Source organism: Pleurodeles waltl, chromosome 11, assembly GCF_031143425.1.
Source record: "Pleurodeles waltl isolate 20211129_DDA chromosome 11, aPleWal1.hap1.20221129, whole genome shotgun sequence".
In the NCBI taxonomy this organism is placed as follows: Eukaryota; Metazoa; Chordata; class Amphibia; order Caudata; family Salamandridae; genus Pleurodeles; species Pleurodeles waltl.
The window spans coordinates 91,337,182-91,355,785 of NC_090450.1; the positions used below are offsets into that span (position 1 = coordinate 91,337,182).

The following is an 18,604-nucleotide window of genomic DNA, read 5'->3' on the forward strand; positions in this document are numbered from 1 at the left end:
AAGTCTCCACTACAATCTCTCTTGACGACATTTGATTCCAGGTTCGGACTCTTCAAGAACCTGTTCTCCATCCAGCACACCTACCCCTGTGCACATGTCGTCAAGGACGCCAGGCAGATCTAGGAGTTCACTCAGAGGGAGAACACCAAGTAAAGAACCATGATCTCCTAGATCTCTGTCTAGATCTGCGCATACCAGATCTCGGTCCAGATCACCATTACCGTTCCTGGTCTCGAAGAAGGCATAGATCACTTTCTTGGTCTTCAACTTCTCGTTCTTCCATAAGGGACTATTCACCACTGCTGTCCGACTCCCCTCCAAATAAAGTCTCCCTTGCGGACAACCTGGTTACATTCAATGATGTCCTCATCAGAGGAGCGTCAGAGCTAAACCTAGACATTGCAACACCTGTGTCTACGTCATCGGTCATTTTTTAAACAATCCATCACAGATCTTCCTCCAGACCACTACTACCTTTAGTACCTGGCCTTCTTAAACCTGCCATGCAGACTTTCCTTACTCCAGCGTCTGTTCGAGCTGTACTATAAAGGATCCAGAAAAAATACAAGGCACCTGATCAAGACCCTTTGTTCCTCCAATCAGATCCTCCTCCCAGATTCGGTGGTTGTGGCAGCTGCAAAAAAGACCCATGCCACTGCTTCATCCTCGACAGCACCACTGGATAAAGACAGCAAACAATTTGTCTCAATGGGGAAGAAAATGTGTAATACTGCTACATCATACATGAAGGTATCCAGTGCAGCGGCATTGCTTGGCAGGTACGATAGGACTTTGTGGGACTCTCTTTCTAGGTTTACACAGAAAGTACCTAAAGAAGACAGACAGGATTTTCAGGAAATCTCAGAAGACGGCAGTCTAGTGGATAAAACCAGGTCATTAGCATGGCAGCTGATGCCTCCGATCTCTCCGCTCATGGTTATTCTCACAGCATCACTAAAAGGCATTCATCATGGCTAAGACTTACAGGGTTAAAACCTGAAGCGCAACAGAGAATATTAAATCTTCCCTTCAATGGATCATCTCTTTTGGGTACACACACCGATCAGGAAAGGGCCAGAATGAAAACTGAGGCAGACACTCTCAAGACAGTAGGGCTTGAGAAACGAAAAGATTTCAGACGAAGGCACAGGCCTTATGACCAACATCATATGCAGCAGAGGGTTCAAACCCCCCCCCCCCCCCCCCCCCCCCCCTACTGGGTGCCACCACAACATAGTTGATCGCATCACTATCCTCGATGCCCAGGGAAACAAACAAAAAAAGTAGTCCCAGTCTTTACGCATCCTTGTCCAAAGGACAGTCAAAACAATGAGTCACGGCTGCCCTCTTCTCTGTCTCCCGCTCAGGTAAGGGGAAGCATTGCCAAACATTCAAGAGTGGCACAAAAGAACAAGCGACATGGGTTTTGAACATTGTTCAGAATAGTTACACACTCAAATCCCCTCCACTGGAAGTACCACCGAAAGCAACATTTCACCATCAACAGAGCTTGTTGCGAAAGGAAGTAGACATGTTACTTCAAAAAGAGGCAATAGAGGAAGTTCCACTCTCACAATGGGTAAAGGAGTTTGCTCACATTATTTCCTCATCCAGAAAAAAGGCATTTCTCAAGAATAGAGACCGATCTTAGACCTGCGGCTCCTGAACAAGTTCATCCAAAAAGAAAAATTCAGAATGCTTGCTGTTCATCAGATCTACCCCCAACTCCATTAGGGGTTCTGGATGTGCTCCATAGACCTTCAGGATGCCTGCTTCCACATTCTAGTCGCAAGAAAACATCAGAGGTATCTGCGCTTCAGGGTATCCTCCAAGCACTGCCAGTACAAAGTCTTACCTTTTGGCCTAAAATCAACCCCTCGAACATTCTCACAATGCATGGCAGTAGTTGCTGCACATCTGAGAAGGAAGCAAATTTTCATCTATCCATATCTAGACAACTGGCTGATCAAGAGTGCCTCCCCAGAACTAGCACAACGCCATTATCAGGTTTGCTTCCAAACGCTGCAAACTCTGGGCTTACAGATCAGCATCAAATAATCCACAAATATACCACTCAAAGCATCCATTATCTAGGAGCGACACTAGATACAAACCACGCAAGAGTGTACCCTTTGGAGGAAAGGTTATACTCAATCAACATGAACTGTTGAACTCTCCTCTGCACTCCTCACCCATCAGCCAGACAAGTGGCATCGCTACTGGGATCAATGGCCTCCTGCATCTTCATTATTGCCAATGCCAGACTGCACATGAGACCTCTACAGCAAGTTCTGGAAGATCAGTGGTCTCAATATTCCAACCAATGGGACGACAAAATACTTCTCACACGGGAAGTCAAACAATCACTCCAATGGTGGATGCCGAAACTGCATTTATGGATAGGAGTGCCTTCTCACCAGGAAGTTCCTACACAAACTTTGATCACAGATGCTTCCTCTCAGTATTGGGGGTGGGGGGGGACTCACATGGGTCCCTTACCAGTTCAGGCCTTGTGTTCGGTCAAGGAACAACTTTATCATGTAAACATGTTGGAACTCAGAGTAGTCCATCTAGCACTGAAATCCCTCTATCTTTCCATCAGGCGAACTCTCTGCTTGTTCAAATGGACACCACCACCACAATGTATTATCTGAAAAAACAAGGAGGGGCCCGCTCACGGTCCCTATCGTTGGAAGAGCAAGCAATCCGGACGTGTGACTATTAGCAGACACTTGACAATATCTGCGGTACACCTACCAAGATCTTTGAACACCTTCGCAGATTTTCTGAGCCGCGCGTATGCAGAAAATCACGACTGGGTTCTAAACGACGATGTTGTTCAAACTGTTTTTCAGGAATGGGGTAAACCGCAAATAGACCTACTTGCAGACGAAGCAAACTAAAAATGCCCAAGCTTCGCATCCAGGTTTTACCGACCAGGGACAAAGGGGAATGCCCTTTTGATCAGCTAGTCAGAAAGTTTTCTGTATGCGTTTCCTCCCATTCGTCTAATTACGAAGGTCATCAACAAGCTCTACGGAGCCAGGACCAGGGTGATCCTAATAGTCCCTGCATAGCCTCCCCAGTGGTGGTACATGGACCTACTCCATCTGTCAGAGAAACCACACATGAGATTGCCGTGCAGACTGGATCTCCTTCATAAACTCAAGGGGAAAATACTTCCTTTGTTGAGCTTGACAGCATGGCTCCTGAATTCCTGCAAGATGGTCATCTAGGACTTTTGCAGGAATGCATGGACATTCTCAAGGAGTCCAAAAGACCACCAACAAGATGTTAATATGCATTTAATGGAAAATATTTTATGTCGTGCATCCAGAATAATTTCTGTCCAATTCTGGGGCCAGAGGATGTCATTTTACCTTACCTCCTCCATCTGGCAAAATCAGGTTTGAGGTTTTCATCGATAAAGGTACATCTCGCGCCAATAACTGCTTATAGGAAATTGCCTTCTCAGACATCCTTTTATCGAATGCCTGTTAAAGATTTTTTAGAGGGTTTAAAAAAGTTTTTCCTTTGTTCGTTTACCCTCTACTCCCTGGGAGCTAAATATGGTACTTTTGAAACTGATGTGTCCACCCTTTGAGCCCATACATAAGTCCTTTCTACACCATATGACATGGAAAACAGCGTTTCTTGTAGCTATTATATTACCTCAGCGCACAGAGTAAGCAAAATTCAGGCTCTATGTGCAAAAGAGCCTTACACAGTGTTCCATGGCAAATAGGTAGTCATGAGAACCTATCCTATTCTGATTTCCATTTTAACCAGACTATTTTGCTCCCTACATTTTTTCCCAAACCATCCACACCAGCAGAAAGAGCTCTGCACCCTTTAGATGTAAAAAGCGTTCTGAAATTCTATTTGGATAAAACGAAAGACATTCAACACTCAGATCATTTGTTTGTGAACTATGGTCCGATAAGAAAAGGCATGGCTGCTTCCAAGCAAACTATCTCTAGATGGAAAGTTTCCTGCCAGTTGGCTAATAAGATTTTGACCTCCGGACCAAAAGCCCATTCTACCACAGCCAAGCCAGCAACAATAGCTCTTCTGAAAAATGTACCCATCTCTGAAATCTGCAAATCAGCGAAGATTAGTACATACTTTCACAAGACACTACTGTCTCGATTCAGATACTAGAGCAGACACCCAAGTGGGACAAGCATCATTACAAAACCTGTTTAAATAAAGAGCTGTTGTAGCATACTGTAGCTTCACCCCAGGAGGTATGGGATGGGCTTGGTACTCTATTCAATGCTTATGACTATTGATGAGGATCCCCTGGAAGAGAAGGATAAGTTAGTAACCTGTAATCCTAGTTCCCTTCCAGGAGAATCCTTATCAAAGTCATAAGCAACCCCCACCACCGCCACCCCAGATGAACCTTGCATACAGCAGTTCATGTTTTAGTGGAGTTTTTCATTCTTCACTTCTCTGTTAAAAAAGAACTGATCTAACTGTCACTTTTCTCTGACTTCTGAGGCATGGTGCGATACTGGAGTTCTCCGAGGCCTTAAAGGCACGGTGCTAGTTATTTGCTTTACCTTGTAAATCTGAATGCAGCCTATTGGCCAAAAGTGTCTGTGCATTTCATTACAGTTTTTCTTCAATAAAACATAGTACTGTTATTTAGGTCTCCTTTCTTTCTGAGGTACAGGAATTCTGTAGTTCTATATTTATTAAAGGAAAACTTAATGAAAATTAGACATGTTTTTACTTTTATAACATAGGCTGCATATATATGTAAGTTCATTTATATACATATATTAATATGTACATGTGCTCTGGGGTTCCTGACGCAGGCAGGAATAATTCAGTGTTTATAACTTTGATGAGGATTCCCCTAGAAGAGAACTAGGATTACAGATAAGTAACTTATCCTTTATGCTTCTCTTAGGCAACGTAACAATGGAAATTAAATTAATAGTTTTATTATTACTTTCTAAGATGTTAAAATTATTTCCTGATTTCCCCCTCCCCCCCACACTTTTTTTTGACATTTGAATAGACATTTATTTTATTTTTGTGTTTGTAAGTTCTCTATAGATGAAGTTAGCAAGTCTGTGGGGATACACTGTGCCATGATTGCTCTACATTTGGCTAGCTCAGTCAAAGTCAGAATTGTAGATCTTAATAATCTAGACCCATGCTATGACCTTGTTTTTAGTGATGGTTACAGTATCCTAACAAATAGACTGTGTATGTAAAATGGAGCCTAGCCATTGAGCCATTACGTAGGCCAAATCAGCAATTGTGATACAGTGGGACACTCGCCTCGCGGAGGCCAGCTTAGGTGAAACATTATTGGCCTATCGCTAAAAACTGCAAGCATGGTATCATTTTGTGTTAACTCGTAACAGAGTTGTGCAGATTGAACTGCACGTACACTTGAAATACAGTGAATATAATGTTTTTGTCCAATAAAAGCATTGCTTTTCAATAATTATTTCATTATTTTTATTCTAACAGTCTTAGTTTGAAAGAGTGTACTGGCATTAGCTGTGGTTGTCTTGTAGAATGAATTTCATTTTATTACTAGAGTGTTATTTTTGTGTCCCTATTGATTCTCTATTATTGATAAACCATATACAAAATAACCAATAGGTAATTTTTTCTTGGAATGTTCTAGGGTATTTATTTAAGGTTTAATCCTTGCATGTGGGTTGGGGTTTTATTTGTAATAAATGGGAGCATGCAATCCCTGTAAAAATCTTATTGTATGTTTTATATTCCAACCTTCTTCAAACATAATTGATCACCTCTAATAAGAAAATGGCATGCCTGATCAACGTAATAAATTCTTATAGTTGAGTTGCGACCTGGAATTTGCTGAAAGAGCCAACAAAGAGTGTAATGAGCAGAATTAATGCTCCTATCTAAACAATAAACTATTACTAGCCTTTCCACTCTTCTGTAGCATTTTCCTGAAAAGCTGGATTCTTATTTATGCACATTGTTGCAAGCTTCATGTTAATTTCTTCTTCCTTTCACCTTGTTTTCTATCCAATACTTTTCTTATAAGAGATTGAACTGTTCTTTTCCCGTTGTTGTGAAGCCTCACCTTCCATTCTTTTCTCATTTTTTTCTGATAGTGAATTCTGATTGGTCTTTTAGACATCCACCTCTTTTCTCTGCCCCTTCATCTTTAACATTACTGGTAGATCAATTATTTCCTCATCGGAAATTATGCAGTTAATTTAAGCTGTTGTTAAGTTTAGTTCCTACTGTATCTGGAAAAAACTTTAACAATTCAACTTTACTTTTCTCCATTTAGCAATATATTATGTTACATGATATGGTAGCTGCTCACAGTATTGTGAGAGTCTCTGTCTGCAGAACAAATGATGGTAAGTTACAATGCAATGTTAAAGCCCTTCAAAACTTCTCTGTATCGTGTTCTAGTTCTCTGAACTGATGTCAGATTTTAGTTATTGTGTATGAACTAGCAGGGGTATGTAATTTCCAAAAGCTATGCAGATGCTATTGTTTTGGGCTCCAGGACAAGAAGTCATATTTATTTAGTTCTGTGGACGAGTAAACCCAACCCAGTGCACGCTTTAGCTGGAAGTTTACATTACCACAGCATAGTTGTGTGAAACAAGATTGTCCAAACGCCAGGTTTGCATGCATATGTAGAAGATGTTCAAAACTGCACATATGATTCTAATGGATACTCCTATCTGCAGATTCCTCAACTCTTGAATATCCCTATAGGCTCCCTACACCAGTAGAGGCACTGTGAAGCGAGAAGTAAAAATGTGGTGATATCTGATGACTTATATAGTACCCATCCTGGTGCCCTGACATCGGGTACTTCATTTTTTCCACACCTTTTGAAGCTGATCCGGAGCTACTCTTCTCCGGCTTGAGGAAAATGTTTGCTCTCCAAAATTATTTTCTGTGAAGACTGCTGCAGTGCATCAGGGTTGTGTCTCCCACCACATCAAAAAAGAATTGAGGTTTAAGCCATGTTGCAAGTGAAACTATCAGATGTCAGTCACTGACACTGATAACATCTGTCTTTGCTGCCTGGGTTCTATATATGGTTCTAGATCATGGGAGCAGTGTGTTAGCATGAACCCCCAAGTCAGTCAAGCAGAGAGGCCAAACTCTTAAAGATTAGTGCCTTGGGTGATCGTTGAGCTCAACGGCAGCTGAGGTCCAGTTCCATAGCCACTGCCTGCTCTTCTCCATTTTCCAAATCCCCCAAGGATGTTGTCGTGTTGGCTCTCATTATAACAATGAGATTGCTGGATTTGGATGGTAGCCCCACTGGATTGTGGTGAACGGAGTCCAATCTCACACCGTGTGAAAAATTTCAGCCTAACCCTTCTGACCAGCTAGCAGTACTTCACCAGCACTTGAAAGTGGCAGTGATTTGTGGCAGTCGGAAATCATGGTGGAACAGATCTGATCCTTTTCTCTCAGTTACATTCGTCTCACACATGCAAAGACAAACAGAAGCAGAAGACGGTTTCAAAGAATTTTATTAAATCACCTTTGTTCTAGATAAAATGGCATGTACTTCAATGATTAGGATAATGAAACATAATAATAGCAGAGCAGTGACAAAGAAAGTGAAACATAAGAAAAGTCCTACCATAGTGTAAAAATTGTAAATATTAGAATTGCTACCTATGCCAGTAAGGTTTTAAAATAGAGCACAGCAGTGTTAACTCTAATCCGCCCTTCAGGACGCCTGGGAAGACACCATCCCCCATACCCGAATATGGTAGTTGCGAAGAGGGCTGTTGGTCTACCGAGAGGTCTCTCCTATGTAGGCAGACAAGACGTAAAGTCTCAGTAGATGGCTCTAATGAAGCAACAGCATGGTGTGGCTATTTCTGGCTGGAACTTCCCTCTAACATATAGGGGGCAGAGAGATGTATAATGAAATAGCTGGTGGTCTAAGAAAACTGGTATAAGTTAAGAACATGTGTGTTTCTGTGAAGTGGCAGATTGTGGTGTCCCACTTTGTACGGTCAAGAACATCGCGTACAGCCTTGAGCAAAGCACAGAACAAAAATGTCAAGCTAAAATGAATGAAAACAGTTTCTAGGCTAAAAGTTTGAGATATAAGAAATAAAACATGACCATAGAATGAAGCTGCTGCTCAGAAAATAAATGTAACTAAAATGAATTATCACTATGCCAAAGGGCACAAGCTGCAGGCCGAGGGTTAAAATAACATGCCCATAAAATACTGCTTAAATAGCCTCACAACAATGTAAGGAGGAAACATGATAATAGGAAGCACTCTGATTTCCCCCATGAGGTAATGGAGGTCAAAGGCTAAGTCATCACCACGCAACACTTCTGTGCTCCTGATGCCAGCTCTGTTGGTGCCCCCTCCACCATGCACGACCTGACCAAGCCCTTTTCCACCATGCGATGGCTGAAAAGGTTTGGTGGACTTCGAATCACTCTGGAGTGTCGTTGTGCCCTTTGGGACAGTTCAGAGTTCTGCTAGGGGTTCTGCGGGTGAGTCCTCCTTCAGCTCTGAGCGTCCTTCAACATGGGTCTCCCTTGGTGCAATCCCTTATCGTTTCTAGGCAGAACCTTTTCCTGTTTCTCCAGCCTTGGCACCACTGTTGACTCTACTGGCCCTTGTTAGAACACAGCAGTCCAGGAGGGGGGATGAGAGACTACTTGAGTAGAAGTGTAGGGAGAAACTTGCTGGTACCAGACAACAACCCTAAAACACCATGTACAATATTTTTGTAATGGACTCTGATTCTGTGCAGCTTTCACAGTGGTATTAGGACATGGATGCCAGTTTTTTTTTTTTCCTCTTTTTCTCATATCCGAGTCAGCAGATTGTCTAGCTCTGCAGAAAGCTAGTGGGCTGGACATGTCATCATACGTATATTGATCTGCGGCTAGGACCTGCTTCAACAAAAATGATATAGTTCCACGTAGATCCAAAATCCTCACTGATTTTCTCCAGTCCACCACTACCTCAGCTGAGCCGTTACTTCAGTTTAAATGAGACCCTTTTAGAACGATGCCTCGCCAAGGTATACCACAGCCCCATCGGTGAACCATAGTGTGGCTGTGCGCTCAGGCCAGCAGTGGGGGGGCCAGCATTACTTTTGATCCATCCTTTGCTGTAGTCTCATAATAGAAGCATCTTCCTCCACCAAGCACGACCCAGGTTCCTTTTCTACCTACCCACCTTACAGGAAGTCCAGAGAACTGGAAGAGGTGGTGAAGAAAGTGTTATCTACGGGTAGCCTTGCATTAAGATTCCTCAATGTCATCTGTTTACTTCGCTACTAAGCCCATGCTTTCTGGGACATGGCAGAATAATTGTCTCCACCTTTCCTGATTACTTGAAGGATCACTTTCAGTCCCGGCACACTATCAGAGTGGGCACAGGAGTCACGATGGACAGAGCAATGTAGTCAGTGGCCCTGTGTCGTCACACCTCATTCTGCTCTACAAGCTTCTCTGCAATGTGCAGACCATACTCATAGACATGTCAGTTAACAGCTGACATTTCTTCAGAGATTAGGTAGATGCCATTTCATATGTTTTTAAAGCTGGGAGGACTATGGCCCACTCTTTAGGGCTTGAGCCTTTGGCAAAGGACTTCGGCCAGTTTCAAGTTTCAGGGCCTCTCTAAGGGCTTACAGTACAGACAACACCTCTGCTACAAAAGTGAGCAGTGAAGTTTGGTGCCAGAGTAAGAAATTAGGGTGTGTGTGCCACTCTTAGTACCTCCTGGACCCCTAGAATGACACTGGTCTTCATGTGATCCTACATTGGAGACTCCAAGATTTTTACTTGCAGAAAGAAAAGTGCAAGATGCTGTCACTGGCTCAAGCGTTTTGTCTTTAAAGTGGGAGCCTAGATGGAGTCACTTCGAATTGCAGGCCCCTAATCCTGCTCTCATGCAAGAGATCAGTGCTTCATGGTAGGGTCCACTCTCCCCCAGTTTGGGGTCTTCCCGTTTGGGTTAATGATGGCACCTCAATTCTTCGTGAAGGTTATAGTACAGTTGTGGCCCATTTTAGAAGTTTTAAAATCCCAATCCTCTCAACTTCTCTTGTTGATAGCAGCAGCACTGAATGCAACATCTCTGTGAGCTTTCCCTCCTACGTGGAGGGCCCAGGTAATTCCGCATATGATTTGGTGTTATGGATGAAAGCTTTATGGATTCCAGTCCTGACAGTTCAGCACCTGCAGAGTCTACTTCCTTCCTGTATCATCCTGGTAAGGCATGCATGCTGGTGTCTAAGGGCTCCCTAGTGGTCCTCTGCAGGGAGTGGTCCCTGCATGAGGGAGATCTGGTGAACACCAGGGACACTGCAGCTGACCCCCCCCCCCCGCTCTACCCCTTTGTTCATCGCAAACTATACTTGCCCCCAGTTTTTACCACCCCAACAGTATATCTCCATTCTCTCAGCAAATTCAACGATCACATCTGTGCCCGCACCACAACTTTCCAATATATACCATGCAAGTTTATCTGTTAACGTGCACTGTTTACTATGTGCACTGATACGTTGATTAACCGGCTGAGCACTGCTAAGTATAACTGTTGTTACTCATGTAAAACCCAATAAAAACATTTTAAAAGAAAAATCAGAGCTCTTTCACCCATGATTAAGCCTTGCACCTCAGCATTGGCCAAATGGTTTCCTGTGGCTGAAATCAGCAGAAAGGCTACAAGGCTGTCTTGTCATACTTTTAGTAAGCACTACTGTTCACACTCCGAAGTGCGAATGGAAGACCATTTTGCCCTCTCTGTCCACCAGGACATCCTTGACTGACCTTCCCTTCAGGAACCTCCTCAAAGTGATTTACTGACTGGAAGTGTCTATCGGAAGAAAAAAATACTCCCCTCAGTAACTATCTTTCTAGTGGATACTTTATCTACCTTTAGATTGCTCACCAATTGCACTCTTTCACCCCCCCCATCCTGAAGGTTAGTCATGGGCTATTCCATAAGGTCCTAATGTTTTTGGACTGCACATGGTCACCTTAAGTGTTCCAAGTATTTGTTGCACTACACCATTTCGTTGCAAACATCACTTTCCTTCTACCATGGTGTTGGCATGGACAAAATGGATGAGACACAGGCGGGTGAGGGGAGGTGCTTTATGGCTCCCCTGATGTCACCATGTCATTACTACCGGTGCTTATGTGGAGCAAAAAAAAACTTATGGCTTTGAAGTAGTACAAAAGGTTTCCGGTTGCAGTCTGCACCTGGGGGATATTTGAAAGGTGAAGAATCTGTAGATTGATAGAGCATCAACCGTAAAGACTGTTAGGAGTGTAAGTAACTTTCTCACATGACTTGTTCTGTACGTGCAGGATATCCTGCTTGTGTGGCGGAAAAGGCTGAGGGACGAGCAAGTATGTTGATTCTAAAGCGCACCCAAGGTTACAAGATGAATTAAGTATGTATGTTATTTTCCTCAACACTTGAGTTGCTCCAGTGCTTAAAATAAACGTTTTTACTGACTTCACTAAAGTAGTAGCTCCATGCCAAAATTACAATATTGCAGATATTTTTCTGCATTAGTAGATTAAGAAAGCAACATTTTTCTTATCGTTGTACATGCCTTTATGTGCAAAACATGTGAAATAATTGTTATTATTTGTAGCTTAATCTCTGCGTGCAGTTGAATAACACCATTGTAATTTGTATTAAATGTATTTTTATATTTTAATATACACTTATTTTCTTCTTTTGAAGTGTCACTGAACTTTAGTGGACCATTAGGTTAATCATTCAGATTCAGAAGACATGTTTTGTAATACTTTTCTTCATTTGTTGATGTTTCTGTCCAAAGAACAGGTTTAGCCTGTACCCTTCTTGGTGTCTGATATTGTCTGATACAAATTATGCACCATCTTTTTATCACACAGAGGTTGAAGAGATCCTGTCTACAGACCTGGTACCAGGTGATATCATTATAATACCACCAAATGGAACCATAATGCCCTGTGATTCCGTCCTTCTCAGTGGAACGTGCATTGTAAATGAAAGTATGCTAACAGGTACAGTGCCAACATATCTTGCAATATAACATGGCCGTTTCTTAGTTTCATTCTTGGAGTCATTCTTACCGCAATTATGCTGGTGATTGGTGATTTGCTTTTTGAATACTAAAAGTGCCCTTGCAAATAGGAAATTCACCCTCTACTTGCTGACACTGTCATCTGGATTGTACTGTCTGCGATTAACATCCGTTTTGTGCTATCCATGCTTTGATATGTGTTACTTCTAACTAAGGTGAAAGTGTTCCAGTAACAAAGACCAATTTGCCGAACCCTTCAAAGGAGTCTAAAGCAGAAGAAGATGAAGTATACAACCCAGAAGTTCATAAACGGCACACTTTGTTTTGTGGAACAAATGTCATTCAGACCCGTTTTTATACTGGAGAACTTGTCAAGGCGCTTGTAGTGAGAACAGGTACCACCGTTTATTTCTTAATGGAAAAGATTGCAGTCCTTTTGCATTTTATTAAATATTATTTATGATAATTGTAAACAGTTGTTTTGGTTGCCAGAGAAGAGTCTCAGGGAGTGTGTTCTCCTGGAATTTAATTTGTTAAGGTGAAGAGGAAAAACCGTGCACAAAGTCCCTTGGTGACTGCTCCGGACTCAGCCAACACGGATTGTAATCTGGAACCCTCATTAAGAGATGCTGCTATAGAGATTCTCTAATTAAACATACACAGCTTGTATGACACAAACGCAAGTCTCTAGTGATGATTAATTTAAACTTCTTATCCACTGTGATCAATTTAAGAATAATTCCTTTACTCTTGATGCAAAGCGTATTTAGTGTGCAAATATGTCAAATATACACAAGAACTAATGTGTAAACAAAAGCAGTTATTACAGAAATGTAGCACAGTGTTTAGAAATATTGGATGTTTCTTGATTTCTTCAGACCGGACAGTAGAATATGTTAGATTTTGTTAGTCTAGTTTCTCCATTGAGATTTTCATTCACAAAACTGAAACTTTTTTTTTAAGCAAAACTGACAAACCCAGTTTCATGGACATGCCCATAAAAATGAATTCTACTGAGACTGGAAAATTCTGATTGTATTGAGTGAGTTTGTTTAAGGAATTCATTAACTTGAAATGCTTAGTCCCATTTATATTAACGACTTTCTCTAAAACGTTCCTTGAAATTTAAAAAATGACAGAAGCATGCTGCAAAAGTTATAAAATGGTATGCTCTGATATCCAAGTGCCTGTAATAATGTCTCTATTTAATACATTAGTATTGATCTTCTGCCCCTCTGTCCTACTCTTACTAAAGGTTGAGTGGTCATCTTTCCTTAGAAACTTGGGTGAAGGTTCGTGGCCACCTAAGCACACTTTGTGTTGGAATCAGGGAAAGATACAAAAACACGTTGTACTTTAAAGCACAGAGACTGTGCTAGTGTGTGGCCTGAACAAACTGAGCACTGAATTGAGATGGTGCCGAAAACAGGCTGTGGAATACCTCTTAGCGTTTGTGCACACAAGGCAAATCCATCCGTGCCTGCCATGGCCAGCCCGAGCCACAGTGCAGCCTGAATTCAGAACTTCTCCAAACTCCCATCACTTGAGATAAGGCACTTTCATCCCTTCTAGCCCCAAATTGCTCCTTAGATTAATGTATAATATTGATTTTAAACAAAAAAAGAGAATCTCTGCTACTCTGTTCCTTTAATGAAGGTGCAGTCTGCATGCTTGAAAGACAAGGGCTCTGGTCAAACTGCAAGCAGGACTTTAAAGTGCTATCTATTTATTGCCATCCCCCCTTCAAATAGACATCTGATCCTGTTCATAATCATATTTTGGTTATCTAAGGGCTGTGCTTGCCTAATCAAAGAATTTGATCCGACCTATTTTATAGTACTACATCGGGTGCTACCCATTTGTTGCCTTCTTCTCTTAAAACAAGCTTCACGTCCTGTTCATTATCGAATTTTGGTCATCTGAGGACTTTGCTTAACTAATCAAAGATTTAGATCTAACCTATTTTACAGTACTGCATCAAGTCAGATTTGCCAGAAGGGGCGGCAAAGTTGCTTTTATTTACCAAAATTGGTTAACCTTTACTATTTGATTTTTTTATTATTTGTTTAGGAACAAAAACTCAATTAATTTTCACAATGTAGCACAACATACAGCAACCCAATTTATCCATAACATCTATAAGCACGGTCCTAGGATCTGGTGTGACAAGTCTGCCTACAACTTGGAAGTCTGTTGTGTATTCAAACCGAATAGTTTTGTATAGCAGGGCAACTTCATATCGTGTGATAGAAGGTGCACACTTCCACCTCATTTGGCACACAATAGGGAGTACATACCTCATTTTAATTTACTCATTCGGGTTGGGATAAAATAGTCCCAGTGTAAGTAGTTGAATTGTATGAGTCACAGTTGCATGGGCACTGCAGAGATTCTAGGGGTTAATTTTGTTCGACCCAGTCATTGTCGTCAAGCGAGCTAACGTCCTGTGTCCATCTTTCTCGTAGTTGTTGAAGGTAGCCTGGGGTATTATTTACCAATGCACTGTATACGTTTGAAATGCCTTTGATACTATGTTGGGCCATCGTAATTCTGGATTCCAAAGGGTTACATTCCAGCTCTGAGTGGACACATGGGTCAGTGCAGTCCAAAAACAGCCAGGTGTTCATAGGCACAGTTTGACAGGCCCAGAAATAAAGCTTGATGTCTGCTAGTTCAACCACTCATCTTACGGAAATAGCACATACTTCCTAAATGCAATTCCAGTTGTTTACCAGCCCCCCCAAACCCCCCTCCCCCCCCCCCAACATAATGAAATGTTACACTGTATAGCATTGAGGACATTTTGGAATGTGTACAATAAACAAGGAATGGAAACCAATTCAAACCATGCACAGTGACCGGCTACGCTAAGAGGGAGCAAACTCCAAGTTTCTGATGGATACACCTACCTGTGGATTCCTCACCTAAAGAATTTTCCCCCACGGCCCACTTTTTATTCCACCGGTGCAATTTAAATTGGTAAATATTGAAAGTGGCCACTAGCTAATTGTAAGTTGTCCATTGTCTCTAGTTCACTATGATCCCCCATAACCGTTGCATATATAGATTTGTTCCTGTTAACGGTCAATCCAGGTCTCCCTGTCGATCCATAATATCTGTGTGCATCTGGGGACGGTGACTTCTGGGATCTGAATATACAGTTACGCTTTCATCTGCATAAAGGGATATTAGATATTCCTGCCGTATATCCCACTTTAATCCTCTCATAAGTGAGTCCTGCAGGATCCAGCGAGTGATTCTATAACTAACACAAAGAGAAGGAGTGAGAGTGTGTCATGCTTGTTGCGTACCACATTGTATATCAACGGGGTTTATGGAACCACTAACTCTGACCTTCACCCATGGTTTGGTATAGAGGATTTCGACGTACCATTTAAAAAGCATGCTGAAGTTTATTCATTCCAGCACTCGAAACATAAATGGCCAATGAACTGAATCAGAGGTGTTCTCAAAGTCAATTATTACTAAGGGTCAACAATGTTCAGAACTTTTAAAGTGCACAAGGGTAATTTGAAGCATTTCAAGGTGATGGCATCTACTCGGCAAAGGCATGAAGCCGTTCTGGTCACAATGAATCGGGTTATGCAGTGATTTAACCAACCAGTTAGCCAGACCCTTGGCAAGCAGTTTAGCCTCCAAATTAATAAAAAATATGGGCCAAGAGGAGACGCAGGTTTTGTAGGAGTTTTGCCAGTAGTAGAAATTACCCCCTTTTGAAAGCTTCCTCATACATGGCCTGGAGTGCGGGGTCAAATGTGAGGGCTACTTTTTGGAGAACTCAAGTGGGAACCCATTGGGGCCAGGATTCTTACCTGTGATAAGGACATTAAGTGCTGCTATTATTTCCTCCTTGTTTAAATCTTTGTACAGCCTCCAACAGCCTACATCAGTTAGCTAAGGGAATACTGTGAAAGCGCTGTTACTTTCAAGTGGAGGTTGCCTTGGCGGCATATAAGGACCTAGGGCCAGATGTATGAAGGATTTTATGGACACAAAAATACCATCGGGGTGTTTGCAACCCGTAAAATGCATTTTGCCAGGTATACAAAAAAAAAAAAGGCAAGGCAAAATGCAACTCAGTCGCTTGTTACTGAATCGCAGTTTGCTATTGCAATTTGGTATTAGTAAGGGGAGTGTTTCCTAATACAGGATAGCACTGGTATGTATGAATGTTTTGCGACCGGAATGCGGTTGCAAAACATTCATGTTTTTCTGACTCTTTCAAGGAGGTGGTAACCCATTCGCAAACGGGAAGGGGTCCCCAAAGGCCCCCTTTCCCTTTGTGAATGTGGGTGAAAACATTTTTTAAGAGCAAGCAGTGATCCCATGGACCACTCCCTATTCTTAAAAAATGTAAAGAAAACTTTTCATTTTTGTTTTTGTAATGCATCCAGTTTTCTTTTAAGGAAAACGGGCTGCGTTACAAAATTAAAAATTGCTTTATTGAAAAAGCAATCACAGACATGGTGGTCTGCCGACCCCAACAGGCCACCATCCCTGTGATTGTGGCCATAACAAAATGGGTTGCATATTGCGACTTGCTTCATGAATATTTATTTGGCAGGTCCCTCGCGACCCATTTGGGAATCACAGACATTGTTGTACATTGCAGTTTCAGGTTTCCTAATTGCGAATCGCAAAGATTCGCAATTAGGAAATTGCAAACGGATGTCTACGTACATCTTGCTTCAATATCGTGCAAATTCTTGTACTATCTGGTAGAGGTCTGTAAGGCCATGCCCCTTGGGGTATCTAACTTTTGCACCAGCTTTAACTCTGGCTTTATTAGCGAACCTGTAGAGATGTTTTCTGGCTTTGTCGCTTAGTTCATAAATTTTATATTTTGTCACTATATAGGCCTGAGCAGCTGAGACTAGCAATTTTTGTTGTAACGAGAGACTCAGTAGATCAGTTGCATGGCTTGTCACTGTGTCTAGGGCGGAGGGGTCAGCCCATTTTTTAGATCATTTATTTTAACCTCAATCTCACATTTCCTGATTTATATGTTTCTTTGCAATTGTTTGATAAAAGATGACCTGTACCCCTATAATTAAGAGCTTCCCATAGTGCAGATGGAGAGGTGATGGAAGCATCCTTTCTTTCCGTAGTCTTTCACTATAGGAAGGCTGAGAATTTGGCCTCTCGAAGCCACCATGTGTTTAGCCTCCAAAGCCGCCGTGCTTCCATGGAGGTGCCTAATCAATATCTGTATCTGAGCATGATCAATTAGTGCACATGGTTGGATGGTGGTGGCAGCTAATCATCTAGTATTGCCAGCTGTCAGGAAGAAGTATTCAATTTTTAGATGATTTGTTCAGTGGTGCATAATATGAAAATTCTTGAGTGTTGAGGTGCTTAATCCTAAAAAACATCTGCCAGGCCTAATGAGCGGAACCACAAATAGAAGATATTCAAATCTATGCAGAGTTGAGATAGTCTGGTGATATGACAACCACAGAGTAGATGTTTTCCCATAAAACAATTACTTCCAATGGTCACTGTAGAAGTAGGTCGGTGATGGCCTGAAGAGTACTATCTACTAGCGTAGGAGGGGCATAGATTGATGTGAACGTCAATTCTACGTTTCTCAGGGTTCTCTCTACTGCTGTTATCAGTATGAGCTTTCTGGACGTGGAACAAGAAGTGTTTATGAACAGGAAAGACAGTACAATGAGGACTGCGAAGTAGCATGATTGGTAAGTCTAGTGTATCCATTGCGAGCTATATGTTGCCTAATAGGTGGGTTTCTTTCAGAAGGGCTACCTGTGGCATGTACCATTTAAGGTGCGGGAAGATAGCCCTCCTTTGACCTTGATATCAAGACCATATATGTTCCAGCAGATTACATTAAAGGTACCCTGGAAATTCGACAGGGAGGGGTTGTCTTATTGGAGCACTTTTGGCTTATCATTGATGCTAGGTTCTGCAAGCAGTTTGAAGGCTCAGGTATGTTACTCTGCTTCATAAATATATATTCAAATTGTTAATTTTTTTTGTCCTATCTTAAAACTTGCGAACATCTATGTGATGTGTTGGAATGCTCTAGCATCCTTTAACTTACCACAGAAAGTACTGATCCCCATTCACGTGGATGGCAATACCCTAGAATTGATTTTTCATAGTGCCAGTTCGGTATCAACTAAATTGCATACGTTTGTTCCTTTGTCTCACCCCTTTTTGATTCCATTCACATCATCAAGCCTTCACTGAAGCATTCCTAATCATGTCATTCCAGAACAGTCATGTCTCGCATTTGGAAGTTGTAGCCACTGAAACATATCTCTAGTGTAAATGATTCATAATTTAACTTCCTCTTCTAATGCTTCTTCAGTTGTTAGGTCGAGCATAGCAGCGCCCATATGCTGCTTTTCCGACATGTTGGTATGTATCTGGGCTTTTACCCACGCCCACCTCACGCCAATCACTAGCAGTTGTTCGTGGGCTTGCCCTTCAAAAATCCTTAGATGACATTGGTAAATGCTTTACGTCTGTCCCTCCTTGGGGAGGTTTTGTTACTGACTTGGCTATTGCAC

The 18,604-nt window shown here is 41.9% G+C and overlaps 1 protein-coding gene across 7 annotated transcripts in view; it reads left to right on the forward strand.

The window, feature by feature from the left end:
- Positions 1-18,604, forward strand: part of ATP13A3 (ATPase 13A3) — a 429,788-nt gene that overhangs the window by 139,460 nt on the left and 271,724 nt on the right. For all 7 annotated transcript variants that reach the window (XM_069213169.1, XM_069213167.1, XM_069213166.1 and 4 more), the window contains 3 exons: positions 6,296-6,368; positions 11,899-12,030; positions 12,266-12,445. In XM_069213169.1, the coding sequence (XP_069069270.1) occupies positions 6,296-6,368; positions 11,899-12,030; positions 12,266-12,445 (385 nt within the window). The remainder of the gene's footprint in view (positions 1-6,295; positions 6,369-11,898; positions 12,031-12,265; positions 12,446-18,604) is intronic.